At 40.9% G+C, this 15950-nt stretch overlaps 1 protein-coding gene across 1 annotated transcript in view; it reads right to left on the minus strand.

The window, feature by feature from the left end:
- Nucleotides 1-15950, minus strand: part of tenm2 (teneurin transmembrane protein 2) — an 899715-nt gene that overhangs the window by 38405 nt on the left and 845360 nt on the right. The window contains 10 exon segments of the mRNA XM_034181532.1: nt 2589-2764; nt 2979-2989; nt 2991-3623; nt 3969-4142; nt 5785-5849; nt 5852-5888; nt 6189-6343; nt 11286-11515; nt 11658-11678; nt 12652-12901. Of these exon segments, the coding sequence (XP_034037423.1) occupies nt 2589-2764; nt 2979-2989; nt 2991-3623; nt 3969-4142; nt 5785-5849; nt 5852-5888; nt 6189-6343; nt 11286-11515; nt 11658-11678; nt 12652-12901 (1752 nt within the window).

A 15950-nucleotide genomic window follows, 5' to 3' on the forward strand; every position in this document is an offset into this window, starting at 1 on the left:
TAAAAAGATTAATCCAGGTTTTGAGTATATTTCTTATTGTTACATGGGAAACAAGGTACCAGTAGATTCAGTAGATTCTCACAAATCCAACAAGACCAAGCATTCATGATATGCACACTCTTAAGGCTATGAAATTGGGCTATTAGTAAAAAAAAAAAGTAGAAAAGGGGGTGTTCACAATAATAGTAGCATCTGCTGTTGACGCTACAAACTCAAAACTATTATGTTCAAACTGCTTTTTTAGCAATCCTGTGAATCACTAAACTAGTATTTACTTGTATAACCACAGTTTTTCATGATTTCTTCACATCTGCGAGGCATTAATTTTGTTGGTTTGGAACCAAGATTTTGCTCGTTGACTAGTGTGCTTGGGGTCATTGTCTTGTTGAAACACCCATTTCAAGGGCATGTCCACTTCAGCATAAGGCAACATGACCTCTTCAAGTATTTTGACATTTCCAAACTGATCCATGATACCTGGTATGCGATATATAGACCCAACACCATAGTAGGAGAAACATGCCCATATCATAATGCTTGCACCACCATGCTTCACTGTCTTCACTGTGAACTGTGGCTTGAATTCAGAGTTTGGGGGTCGTCTCACAAACTGTCTGCGGCTCTTGGATCCAAAAAGAACAATTTTACTCTCATCAGTCCACAAAATATTCCTCCATTTCTCTTTTGGCCAGTTGAAGTGTTCTTTGGCAAATTGTAACCTCTTCTGCACGTCTTTTATTTAACAGAGGGACTTTGCGGGGGATTCTTGCAAATAAATTAACTTCACACAGGCGTCTTCTAACTGTCACAGCACTTACAGGTAACTCCAGACTGTCTTTGATCATCCTGGAGCTGATCAATGGGTGAGTCTTTGCCATTCTGGTTATGCTTCTATCCATTTTGATGGTTGTTTTCTGTTTTCTTCCACACGTCTCTGTTTTTTTTTGTCCATTTTAAAGCATTGGAGATCATTGTAGATGAACATCCTATAATTTTTTGCACCTGCGTATAAGTTTTCCCCTCTCCAATCAGCTTTTTAATCAAACTACGCTGTTCTTCTGAACAATGTCTTGAACGTCCCATTTTCCTCAGGCTTTCAAAGAGAAAAGCATGTTCAACAGGTGCTGGCTTCATACTTAAATAGGGGACACCCGATTCACACCTGTTTGTTCCACAAAATTGACGAACTCACTGACTGAATGCCACACTACTATTATTGTGAACACCCCCCTTTTCTACTTTTTTTTTTTTACTAGTAGCCCAATTTCATAGCCTTAAGAGTGTGCATATCATGAATGCTTGGTCTTGTTGGATTTGTGAGAATCTACTGAATCTACTGGTATTATTCTGAACACTACTGTAATTTCACAGATACGTCATCTAACTCATAAGAAGGAATGAAAATGCAACTGTTTTATCAATCCATTACAATATATTCTAAATAATTATCTTTGAGACAAGTTTCCAAATGCGTTCTGCAGTGCATGATGCGCACGAGACAACCTGTAGCTGTAGATAATTTCTCTGTGATTCTGGGAGCCCCAACCAGTCCCAGCAGAAGACTGCCCCTCCCTGAGCCTGGTTCTGCTGGAGGTTTCTTCCTGTTAAAAGGGAGTTTTTCCTTCCCACTGTAGCCAAGTGCTTGCTCACAGGGGGTCGTTTTGACCGTTGGGGTTTTACATAATTATTGTATGGCCTTGCCTTACAATATAAAGCGCCTTGGGGCAACTGTTTGTTGTGATTTGGCGCTATATAAAAAAATTGATTGATTGATTGATTGGGAGCGATGAGAGAATGGTTTCATCAGTCAGGTGCTGAGAGCAAATGCATCATTGGCTACGAAATGATTATTTTAGATGGCTTTGCACCAAGCAGGACAAACCATGGCGTCCAGCATGACAAACTGCTTGGCAGTGTGGGATCAAGTGTGTGCAGGTGTCAAGGTGCCTTTAGTCATTAAGTGGTTGGTGAGGAGGTTGACAGTAGGAGAGCTTGAATGTGTTTGTCTGTCTATATAGATATATAGAGAATGAATCCTTTTATTAAAAAAAAGGCCTGGGTTTTACTTTATTTATTTGTATGATTCCAAAAAGACAACAAACAGGGATAACAATCATTGAATATTGCAGTGATCAACATGATGATGGAACAGTTCACCCCAAACAAAACTTAAGTTAGAGTGCAGTCACCTAAATGTGATGCAGGCCCTAAGGCTCATCGGGCTGGAGCTTATCCCCAGATACTGTGGCATGTCGTGGATGAGAGTCAACAACTTCCCCTGGATGGATCACCAGTCCATCGCATAACATCCCGATATTTTTGATTCTTCATTGCTAAGGGTTTATCATAAATGATTTGCTATTTAACAGCTTTCATTATTTTGTATGTTAGATTTTTACAGAATGCTATATATATTTTTTAAAGATAACTATAAATTTTGATTTAGACGGTCTATTGAATGATTTGAGCTCATGTTCGCCCTGTCTTAATGGAATTTTGTCTGTAACTCTAGCTGTATTTCCTCACTGCATTTTTTTCTGCAGCTCTTGCTCCACTGAACACAGTGTGCATGCTGAGCGTGCCTCTACCTTGCACTACGGTGTATGAGGCTTCAACCGAGGACAGGTTGGTGATGACGGTGACATCATCATCTCTGTTGGAACTCTCAATGTCGATGTTGATGGACCGCTCAATTTCTCGGTGCAGACTGGTCACCATGCCCGTGGGGTATGTCACGTTGGTCAGGCGACCCTCACTGTCATATCTGGGAGAGAGAGAGAGAGAGAGAGGAGTTTGAATGACAAAGGATGTTACATCATTACTGCAATTTTCAAATAGGGCACCAGAGGGCAGCAGTATACTGCATGAGGTGGAATGTACTGCAACATGATGAAAACAAAAGCAACAGAAAACTACTTCAGATGCTGCATCAAGCCTCAGTAGGTGGAAATACACACTGAACACAATCAGGCACTCACTGGTAGAAGGTGGGTCCATCCAGTCTCATCTGCTTTGGTAGCTAGGAGGCCTGTGCTGCCGCTGTAGCCCATCAGAGCCACCTCCTGACCCATGGTTGATATGCTACGTAACCCACCAGTGGGGTCGAGCCCCAAGGTCACGACTTGATTCTCTGGGAGTAGTACCAGCCTAAACAGGCCAGCTCCTCCTCCTTGGCCCAGGCTGTCCCTTCTCACCTTGACTGTATTGTTGCAATTGTCCACCAGCATAGCCAGCTCTCCATCAGCGCCGTAGGTAAAGTTGTAAAGCGGCTCGCCAGTCACAAGGCTAATTGTTTGGATGTGAAGCCCTTCACCGTTAAAGACATACAGCTCCTGCTCCCTTGGTGACGCAACCTCATACTGGGCTGCCCCAGGCCCACCAAACCCTATGCTTGAGATGGCGGGACCAGGCCGATTGGCTCGCACGGCTCTGATGCGTATGTTATTTAGGTCTGCAATAAAGAGAGTTCCATCTGGGGATACAGCCAAGGACGTGGGGGAGTTCAAGCCGGCATCGGGGGCGTAGCCATCATCACCGTAGAAGCAATTGCAGTTGACGTCATTCTTGCAATCACAATCTGAAGCAGCACCTGCAAGGAGCGATATTTCTCCATTTGTGCTCACCTAAGAAAATGCAGACGCAGAAAATGGAAGCAAAGCGACGGTTAATGAAGAGATAGAAAAAAAGCCCCCACTCAATAAAAAAACCAGCAGCATCAAAATCCATTTTGAGTTATCAAAACAGAGTACTGGAAAAAAGGGGAAAAATCATCTGAAGTGAATGCACTGCCAGGAGATGTGAAACAATCTCAGAATATCTTAAAAACACCCACACAGCCCCACCAGCTGTGCTGTCAGCTTTGCTAGCCAAGAAAATAACTTCAGACTAACAGAATCATTTGGAAAAAAAAAAAAAACAGCCAGACAGCCAAAAAAAAAAAAAAAAAAAAGGTCTTGTACACATCATACCTGTCTGACTCTGTTGATTTTTTTCTCGTCTGTTTCAGCGATGTAGAGGATGCCGGTGTGGGACAGAGCGATGGCTGTGGCGCTTTCGAGCGCGGCATGGATAGCCAACTTACTGAGGCTGTAGTCGATGCCTGGAACTTGACAGTGCATCGGCCGACCCGCTATGATGCTCACCTATAGGCCAGAGCATCATGTCCACAATCAAACAATAACAATAAAATCACAAATATGCATGAATATTGTTTTATTCACTTTCAATAGCAAATACACAACCGTTAAAGGTGTAGTCAATTTTACCATTTAAGTCATACAAAGGAAGTCCTTCAGCATCCCTGTATTTTTGTTAATTAGTATTCAAATAAGAGATTCACAAGCTACTGAGCTTGTGAACATTTAGAATTTTGGCCCATGTGGGTTAAAATACAGCAGCAGTACGCCATGACACACTCTTTGTGGCAACATTATAGATGATGTTGGAGGCTTTTCTGACAATCAAGTGGCATGCTGGGAAAGTATGCTATTCAAGAATTAGAGGAGCAGCACTGCTTTACTACATATGACAGTGCTACCATCACTGAGCCGAAGAAATACAGTAGACTATGAATGAAAGACAGCAGTGAATATAACAACTAAACGTAGGGTACGAGTGATCCCACTGAGAAGAAATCGGATTAAAATCAAGACATATTTCACACAAGTCTGCTGTGTTCAAACATTACATGTGCGCTTCCTCTGTCACGTTCTCTGCAAGATCTCAAGGAACAAACACATGATATTTATTATGAAATTCCACCCAAATACATACTATACCAACAATAAAATTGGCTGGAACCCTTTAATTTTCAATATTAGGAATCACAACATATCCTACCACTCCAGCACAACTTTCATTATAATGGTTTTTCATGGATGACTACTTTACGGTTGAGGCAGCAGTGGCGGCGCCAACAGGGGGCTTAAGCCCACCCAATAATGAGCCAAGCCCCCCTCAGCCCCCACTCCCCCCCAATAATTCTGCCAATAATGTGAATAGCGACTGACATATTTGTGGATCTCAACTGCAGTTTGCGCTGATGAATGTCTCAATATTGTGATGAATGTGTGTGTTCGGTGATCCACCGATGCTGAATCACCCTTCACAAACAGAATTTTCAGTTTTGCAAATAAACATTTATTTGTAAAAACCCACACAGAAGTTACAAATCAGAAATTTGTGTTTGTGAATCACAAAGCACGTGAACAAATCAAAGGATATTTGTGCGCATTTGCAAGTATTAATGAGACATATTTAACTCCATACTCCAAAAATTTAGGTTTCCTAAATATTTATTACGGCCACTCTTAAAACTTCACTTATCTTTATAATTTTATTACTGGTAATTTTAGAATTGATTTAGATGAGATATACTTATTATCTCACAGGAATATAATCACAATTATCTGGGAACTACTTTTTGCACAGGAATTCATCAAGCACGTCAGCTGCAGCCACGCACTAACACAGAATATACAGAAGCTGTATATAATTGTTCGGCAATCATTCTAAGTGATGTGTGTGTGCATTGATACCACATTTTAGAGGAGCAGGGCGACTAAAACATATACCTTGGTATTTATAAAGCAACTTACTATATATTGTTCATTTCGATGACATTTTTTGGAGCCCCTCCAACTTTTATCTCAGCCCCCTCGCTCCCCAACAAAAATTTCTGGCGCCGCCACTGTGAGGCATTTTCGAGCCTTTTAATTGGCTTGAGGAAACTTAGTTGGAGTCTAAATTCCGCACACTTACAGTGCTTCGCAGCCTTTATAGTACAGACCTGGTGGTCTCAGTGATCCGTAGGATGACATTGTTTTCCAGAACATAGAGAGAGTTGTCCATGGGTTCACAGCCAAATCCGTGGGCCACTCAAGACGCACCTGTTAGACGACAGATGTTATCAGTGAGATTATATGCATGCTGAGTGAGGAGTACTGAAAAGATACCAAGGTTCAGACAGCTCTCTTCTTTGCCTTTTTAAGTGACTGCAGTCCTCACTCTCTTTTGATATATTCATTTTATCTATAGGCTCTAATCCATCCTTAAATCCTGTCTACCTGACCTCCCTGGCTGACTGGCTGCTGTCCACACTGCATCGTATCTCAGCACTCCGGGGACTGTTAGATCATCATTTATCATTCCACTGCCTCTCATTCCTTCCCCACCTCTCTTCTATCTACCTGGCTGACGTCCATGCTGGTGTCACAACTCAGTGGCCGTACGGCAGTCAGATCGTTGGCCCCCAGCAGAGTGGAGATGATGCCATTCTGATCCACCTTACGGATCATGGTGGCATCCACAAAGTACATCAGTCCATTTTTATCCACGGCGATACCTGTCAGAGTGGAAATGAAGAGTGTGAATAAGAGTCATAAGTCAAAGAGCACTGACAACCTCGAGACATTTTAAGTCAATTAAGTTTCAATTTTTCCCACTGGCTGAAAATGGATTACAGCCCTGACAGAGCTGTATGGTGCAATGATTCATTGAAGGAGAGAAAACAAAGTAATGGACGGGGCGCTGAACTTTTAGAGACGTGTTTTGGATGACTCATTGGGACAAAGAGCTGAGTAGACGCACCACACAGAGGACAGTTGTAGAATGCAAATCGATTTTTTTTTTGTTCACAAAGTGTAAAATGATATGTTGTACTCAACTTCCTGCCCTGGTTGTCCTCTGTGTGTGTTTGTGTTTAGGTACCCGATCTTCCTATCATTCATTTCTATTTTTTCTCTCCTTCCACTGGTAACAGCGGTTCTCAGTCAAACAGGAAGCAAACATTCAGACAGGTGTGTTTGCTGTAAGAAACTGAGCCCCAAAATAACTCAGAGATGCACTGAGATACACAGGAGCAGATGGAGGATACAACAAAGGGCAAAGCATTTATGAGAAAGGGAAAGAGATGAGGAAATCAGGAAAAAGAAAATGAGAATGGGACCAAAATGGAAGGACAAGGGAAAGTGAAGCAGGAGGACAAGCTGAGGTCAGCTGGCTGGGACACCTCAGGGTCTGCACTGGGGACACCTTGTCTTCTGTTACTGCTGCAATTCCAAACATCCACACATGCACACTCTCCATCTGCAGCCCCTGACGCATGCCTGTTCTTACACTTGTGTCACAGAGAGGAAATGTGACAGTGTGACATCCTTGACAGTTTGGTGTCGCAGCGTTCGAAGATCCAGTGAACCGCGAAAATGCTGTAATTCAATTAATAAATTTGACATTAACCTGGTTAATAACCTCTTTTTGTCGTGGTCCTGCTCTAGTTGAGTAGAAGATGGATAAATTATAAAATAACTATATTCTCATGAGAAAAAAAATCCACTGCGCACTGAGCTTTAGGTCGAGCAGATAAAAAAACCCCTTAGACCTTTGAAAGTTTGAGTACAATTATACACACTTCTCTTCATTCAGTGTTTAAATGTGTGAAAAAAAATTGGTTTTGAGTTGAAAAATTGACCAACCAACCTAAACTAACTCCACAAATTCAACAGAAAATGACTTCAAATTGTAGAGAAAATGAGTAAAAAAAAAACAACAAAAAACAAAAACATAAAAATAGCCACTATTCTATACATTAGCATGGGGCTGGAAATTTGACCTTGATTATTGCTACATCTGTTCTCATCCATATGTGTAATATACCTATCAAGTTTGATCAGAATCAGATTTGGCATTCTTAAGATATTTTGCTAACATATTAGATACCAAGGTGATCACAAGAGTGGACGAGTCTGTCGGCATCAGTTAAATTATTTAATACAAATATTCAGTCTGTTTGTGTGTGGTTCTGTGGATGTTATGTCATGTCTCAGGAGTCATAGTGTCTAAACTTTGGTGTAAAATTATTTGCAAGCAACATCCTCATAGAGGTTTTAATAAAGCATTTTGATAGATACTGAAGCTTTAGCACAGTAACAATAATAATAATAAAAAAAAAAATGTGTGCATGTGCACATGCACACCCACACATGCATGCGTGAGTGCACACACACACACAAAACAAATCCACTGCACTGTAAGCCATCTGGAGGCTGTTAGCAGGAAGTTAGAATGAAAAGCTGGACTAATTTCTCTGATTTTTTTGCTGCACTGAGGAAATACACAGTCCTTTTTTTGGTAGTACACGCGTGCACAAGCGCATCCAGCTTTCACCCCATGAAATATTTGTACCACTGAACTCATAAAGATTCAGTATTTGTATAATATTTGATCTTAAAGTAATATAATCCATAATTAAATTGCAAAATACAATCCCAAATGAGAAAATGTTGGGACGACATGGAAAATGCAAAGAAGAAGAAGAAAAAAAACATACAGTATGAACCCAAGATATTCCATGTTTTGTGTTGGCAGCTTCATTTAATTTGTTAATATACATCCATTCCTTCATTTAATGTTTGTGGTATATTCCAAAACAAGAGCAAACAGAGATATCTGACATCCACCAATCCGGATCTGGATCACCTCCGCAATTCAGTGGAGTCTTCCGTGCCCTAATATCTATCTGTGGTGCAAATTTTGTGAGAATCCGTGAAGTCCTTTTTAAGTAATCCTTCAAAACCTATATGAAGGGAAATCTTTATCCAGAATCCGGATCTGGATCACCTCCAACATTTAATGGAGTCTTCCATTCCCTAATATCTATCGTCAAAATCTGTGCAGTATTTTTGATGAAATCTTGCTAACAGACAGACTGACAGACAAATAAATAAATGCAGATGATTTTATTCCATCCTTGGCGGACGTAAAAAAAACATAAAAAGTTGGGATGGGGCAATTTATTCTACATATAAGGATTAAATCATCACTTTTACAGCCAGCTTTCTTCGGACTAGTCAGGGGATGAATACATGAATATTTTCACATCACTGACTATGTGTTGAACTTCATTTACATTAGCCATTAAGTAGAAAAAGCTTGAATCTTCGACTGGACTGGACTGTAACTGTAATGAACACTAGATAGGTGAGACTAAGCAACCTTTACACAAAAGGCTATACCAGCACCGCAGAGAGGGTGCCAGTGGACCTCAGTCTGCAGTTTATCTCCACCTTAAAGACACTAACCACACGTTTGAGGACAAGGAAGTTAAAATATTAGCCAGAGAGAAGAAATGGTTTGAGAGAGGGGTCAAGGAGGCATTCTTTGTGAAACGTTTGAAACCCAGCCTTAACCGGGGAGGGGGTCTGAGACACGCTTTATCCCCTGTTTACAATGGGGTACTCAGGTCAAAGCAGTTTCAGTCTTTTGTTCATGGTAATGAGTCATTCACGTCATCAGCAGAGTCGTCAAGGGAGCCATCGGGAGAGGGTCCCTCCCATCATTAGGAGGGACAGCTGCCCTGTCATTAGGAGGGTGCTAACTATCAATCAATCAATCAATCAATTTTTTTATATAGCGCCAAATCACAACAAACTAGAGCACAATAGGTGCTAATTAGAGCTATTGTTTAGTCACTGGCCTATAGCAGTCTGTCTCTCGGTAGGAGGGGTCTGGTTAGGTTTAAAACTCCAGCTTTTGTGACTTCTTGATTATTCTTCTCTACAAGAGTCAAGACAGAAGTCAGACCACCAGAGCAAGAATCTTAGCTGAGGAAGCTTCTGCGATTTGAAGCGAAACGTCCTCGCGTCAAGCAACCCAGTCCAGTCGAAGATTCAAGCTTTTTCTACTATGGAAACCACCTGGACAACTGAGAGACTACACAGAAACATTAGCCATTAAGAAATACTAACAGTACTGTATGGTAAATCTGTGTCAAGTAGGCAGTTTTCAAAAACTGGGGGAACTTGCTGGAAGGAGACTAGTGAGGGAGGCTCCAAGATACCATGACAGCTCTGAAAAAATAATAGGCTTCTATGGATGTGAATGGAGAAACAGGGGAATGTGCAACATTTGACTGTTGCATCCACATTCACAGCTTCATGTTGGAGTAGAGAAGGACTGACCCAATCTAGGATGGGATTTCTCATGTGCGTTCTGGCAAACAGCATAGAAATTTCACATGTTCTTTTAAAAAGAATCCTCCTCTGTCCCCTAAATGTTTACTTGTCTTTCATAACAGTTTGAGCATTCTCTCACTGCCAGATTGTATAGGTCTGTCCTGCTCTCTCGTGTTATTATTCCAGTCCTTGTTATGTCTGCCAAGGATGTAACAGAATAATCAGTGTTTATTTATTTATTTGTCTGTCTGACTGTTAGCATGATTACATCAAAACTTCTCTATGGATTTTAACAAGATTTTCACCTCAGATAAATATTAGGCCGTGGAATACTCCATTCAATTTTGGAGGTGATCCAGATCCAGATTCTGGATTAAGATTTCACTTTATATAGTCTTTTAAGGATTATGTCAAAACTACTTTACGGATTCTCACCAAATTTGTACAACAGATAGATACTAGACCATGGAAGACTACAGTGAATTTTGGGGTTATCTGGATCCGGATCCTGGATGAGGATTTCAATTTGTACACTTCACTTTGTTGGATTTTAAAGATTACGTCAAAACAAAATTCACCAAATTTTCACCACGCATTGGTGTTAGGCTTAGGAAGACTCCATTAAATTTTGGAGGTGATCTGGAACCAGATCTGGATTCTAGATCAGGATTTCACTTTATAGACTTAAGTATTATATCAAAACTACTTCACAGATATAAAATCATGATGTAAAACCAAGATCAGGAAGACACTATTTTGTTTCAGCTTGTGAATTAAATATCAGATTGCAACGTCTTAATAAGCCGGATCACTCCGGATCAGTATGCATTTATTGCATTGTGTTGTGGAATCAGGATCCAGGTAAAGTTCGGGTCATGATGTGGATCACATATCTTTTATTGTGAGTCCTTGACAACCCTTGGCAGATGTCAGAAATCTCAGATTGGGCTTGTTTTCAGTGTTTTGGCCTTTCTATTGCAGACCTTTGCCACCATCCTATGTTCCTTATGTTTCTTTGTTGTTATGGATAGATTGGTATCAGAATTCTGTTACTGACCTTTTGCCTGTTTTTGAATAATCCTCTCCTGCCTCTGATATATCTGACCTGTTGCCTGTTGACAATCAAGCCTGTTGACAACTACTGAACTATATTTTTTTGTGTGAACAATAAACCTGCTTTTACCGTCCGCCGTTGTGGTTCTCTGTGTTGGACTCCACTGTCAAACCATTACACTTAGGCTTTTCGAAACCATAGGTATAAGAGTAGGCTGTAATTACTGTCTCAAAGCTGTACTGGCAGTACAGTTTTGTAGCACTTTCTTTTTGGTGGCTCACCTTTTGGGCTCATAAGTGTAGCTTCGGTGGCTTTCCCACCATCTCCACAGCGTTCATCAAAAGGCAAACACTGTTCCCCGGTGCCAGCCACCACCTCAGCATTTTCTGGCATCAGTCGGCTGCCCGTTAAAGAACGAACACGGTAAATACGACGGGAGTTGGTGTCGGAAATGAACAATGCACCAGATACTGGATCCACAGCCAGGAAGTACTTATGAGTTGGGTTATTACTGTGGGTCCATAAAAAAAAAAATTATTATCATGACAGGAAATTGCTTTATATTGTTTCCAATAAAAAGTTTTGAAATACGTCAGCTCATTTCTATTTGAAAATGTGCTTGAGACTTTTTTGTATTGTCTTGAACATCTCACCTGTGTCTGAAATCTTTGTTTCTGTAGGTAGAACGTGAGATGAAAACACAAGAAGACAGTTTTTAATTCAAACTGTGTCAAACAAGCACAAGAAAACAGTAATTCCATTCAAACTTAAAAACTGTGCAAAACTACCTACAGAGAGAACCCAGTTGTGTTTAAACATAGGTAGAAACCAAGCTTCAACCTCCAGTGCTGAAAAATGAAGCCGACACAAGTGTGTCAAATCTTGCAGTTCCTTGAATGGCCACTTGAGACCAGCTCAAGAAGTGAGTTTACAGCCTGGTACAAAAAAATGGTTTTGGTTTCTATCGCTCACTTCCCCACTCATGACAATGATATGGAGGTATTTAAAAAGAAGGTCAGTTCAAACTATTTTGTCATAAACGAATATATATAATATATAATCAGTGGTGGGCACAGTTCAGCTAATCCGATAGCAAATAATTATCGAACCTAATGTTTTTGCTATCGGATTAGCTTTTCAGATAAGTTTTAAAACCATCATCGGACCAATTATCTTCCGCTAAATTTAGTTCTGCTAACACTCAGTCCGCTAACATTTTCTTTGCTGGTAAAGTTTAATGGTAAAAAACATTTGGAAACCCTAAAATCAAACATTTTAGTCTGTTTGTTGTATGTTTATAGCCACCGAGCAAACTAGGTGCCTGTCGCTTGGTGATGGCGTCATCATTAAGCGCAAACATCGTGATACACACCAAAATTTAAGTCCCTTTTCTGTTGTTTATTAATTACATAAACTCATAAACATTCATTATTTGTATAATATCAAACAATATCTCTGTGTAAAATCTGGTGTCTTTTACATAAAATTGTTTCACATAACCGCAATTTCTAACATTTTCTTAATCACGAAAACTAAATCCCAATCAGCTTTGCAATTAACCACATTTTTCCCCTCATTCCACTGTTTCTTTTAACACTACATTTTATAACTGTTTTTATTTCCTCCATCTCATATTGCTCCCTGTACCTTAATTCCAGGATGCCCGTGGTATTCAGAGAAGGGTAAACCCTGCGCACAAAGTTGAGGTCTCCCACATAGAGGCTGCCATCAATGCCCATTGCAAGGGCAACAGGTGCCAACAGCTTGTTGCCATCTGCAAGGCCGTTACAACTGGGGCAGGAAATACTGCGCCTCCGTCCATTTCCCATAATGCTGGTGATTACTGGGGGCTGCTCCGTCACAAAGATGTTCTCCCCGTTTCCCTTGTGAAGGATGCCTAAGACAAGAGACGAGTTAAAATGTAGTTAATGTCACTGATCTTTCATAGATTTAGCATAAAAACATTTTCTTTATCATTTCAAAAGTTCAGGCTTTTCATAAAAAGTAAAAGAAGCTGATGTTACACCAAGTCAAGCAAACTCTGGTAGCATGCACTAGTACCACATCCACAAGATGATGAAACTGCCTGGGTCCTGGATGGCAACCAGTCAGGTAGACAACCGGTCCATTCCCACATCTCTAAAATAATCATCTAGTATCTGTTGTAGCTAGGTGAAGCGTGGATGTCTTCTTGGCCTTCTCTAGCTACTGAGGTCCTCAACATTCAAGCACCTATGTGTTGGATCATGTGCAGAGAAATCACATGAATAAGGTCTAACCTTACCAACCCCTAGCTCAAACACACAGGCGACAGTGGTAAGGAAAATTCCCTCTGATGATATTGACGAAGAAACCTCAAGCAGACCAGACTCACAGGGGTGAACCAGTGCTTAGGCCACTACCACTTAGTTACAAGGTTTTTACAAAGATTTACAAAAGATACAGAAAACAGGATATCAAAACAACATCAAAAACAATGTGCAGTTGTTGACCACAGAAGCATTTACACCACAGGCAGGGCTCATCTAGCGCCCCCAGTGTTCATCTCTCATGTCGATAATGGGCCTGTCACCCCAGCAGACTGCAGTGTGCTGCATCAGCTTCAGGCATGGCATCTCGTGGTCAGTCCAGTGCCCTGTGATGTGCAGCTGTCAGCCTTGCGCGACTTAATTGGTATCTTGGACAGAGAGAAAAAGAGCAGAATCAGATGACCGGACAAACTACACCTAAGGTATCGTTCGCCAGCAGTAAATTAACAGGAAAGCAGAGAGAATACTAAGGTGATCGCCAGCCACTAGCCCTAAGCTTCAATAACAGAATTTAGATGAACTGAGGCTGAGACCTGTTCCGTTGCTAATAAAATGAGTTTAAAAGGACAGGAAGCATAGTACCATATTATGCCAGAATGCAAGCCATACAAGAGGGAGAATAAATGCATCTTAAATCTGGACTTGAATGTCCCTACAGAATCTGACTGTTTTATCTCTGTAGGGAGATCATTCCACAAAACAGCAGCATGATAAGAGAAGGCTCTGTGTCCTGTAGACAGTTATTCACCCTAGTCCTACGCCCTGACAATGCAGAGCCGGTACGTAGGGTTTAATTAGGTCAGCTAAGCAGGAAGGTGCTAGTCCATGAATAATTTTATAGGTTAATAGCAGAACCTTAAAAGCTGACCTCACAGAGACAAGAAACCAGTGAAGCCAAAATGGGTGTAATGTGGTCAAACTTTCTGCTTCCTGTCAAAAGTCTGGCAGTAGAATTTTGAACCAACTGGAGACCCCTAATGCTGGACTATGGTAAACCAGAAAATAGAACATTGCAGTAGTCCAATCTAGAAGAGACAAATGCATGAATCAGGGTCTGTGCATTAGCCATAGAAAGGATGGGACAAATCTTTGCTATATTTCACAGGTGGAAGAAGCAGTCCTCATAATATCCCTAATGTGGAGGTCAAAGGACACCATAGGATCAAAAATCACCCCAAGATTCCTCACTTTACCAGTGTGATCTATGACAAATGAGCCTAGGTTAAACATTAGCTGGTCAAACTGATGCCAATGTATCGCTGGACCAAGAACCATCATTTCGGGCTTGTCTGTATTTAAAAGTAAAAAATTGCTGGACATCAAGCTTTTTACTGATGCAAAACAATCCTCTAAGGACTTTATGTGTACAAGATTACCAGCAGTTATTGGTATGTACAACTGAGTGTCATCAGCATAGTAATAAAAAGTAATCCCAAAATGAGGCAATATGTACCCAAGGGGTGCTATATAAAAGGAGAAAAGAAGGTGGCCTAAGAGGGACCCCTGTGCAACCCCATATATCATATCACATCACCAAGGTTAGTGTTGTTGTACAAGACACAATGAGAGCGACTGGTTCGGTATGATGTTAACCGTGCAAGCACATTTCCAGTAATCCCAAAATGATTCTTCACCCTGTCATAGACAATCTATACCTATCATAGATTCTCTACATCTTAGTCTCCCCAAGTAACCACTTGTTTGATAGAAAGCCATTCCGGTGGTACTCAAGGTTCTGCTAAAGGGACCTAGTACCACAGACATCATATTAGGTTACTGGTTAATGTCAGTAAGACAGAGAGCACGGGATCCAAAAGACTTAGGCCTTCATTCTCCTTTTCAGTGACCTCGTGACTCCATAAGCTCTTCCCAGGTGCATCCCAATCCCATCACTCAGAGACATGAATGTCACTGCCAAGATAAGTGAATGTATGTTCAATACTTTCACCACATACAGATATGCTTCTGAAGGCCAAGCCCAGGAAGTCATTAAGATTTTAGTCTTAATTGGGGACAATCTCAAACCCAGACACTCTGATTCCTCACTCAGCTTCTCAAGTACTGTCATCAGAGTATCCATTGATTCCACAAAGATCACAACATCACCTTCAAAGTTAAGGTCAGTAAACCTTTCCTCACCAACAAAAATAGCTGGTTTTCACAATCCTACTCAACATCCAGTCCATACAAGCAGTGAACAGTGTAGGAGCCAGAACACACCACGGATGAGCACTAATTTTCATTGGGAAAAGTCTGTACAACTCTCAGGGTATCTGTGTATAGGTTGTCTATGATGTGCAGTCACTTTCTTCCAGTAAAATCTTACTAATTCTCAGGATGTCCTAGATAGCAGTCCAATCAACTGAACTGTACATAGACTGTGAAGAAGCACTGTCCATATTCACGCATACATTCTACGAGTAGTCGTTGGCTAGAATGTGGTCGATGGTTGACTTCTTGGTTGTGAAACCAGTTTGTTTTTGAGTAGCAAGTAGCTGTAACCGAATACCATTCAGTATAACCCTCACAGGCACCTTGCAAACATCTCATCAACACCACATTAAGTGATGAAGGCAAAAGGTAATGTACACCTGTTGATCACTCTACATCAGAAGAACTAACACATTTCTTCAGAAG

The sequence above is a fragment of the Thalassophryne amazonica genome, chromosome 11 (assembly GCF_902500255.1).
Source record: "Thalassophryne amazonica chromosome 11, fThaAma1.1, whole genome shotgun sequence".
Lineage (NCBI taxonomy): Eukaryota > Metazoa > Chordata > Actinopteri > Batrachoidiformes > Batrachoididae > Thalassophryne > Thalassophryne amazonica.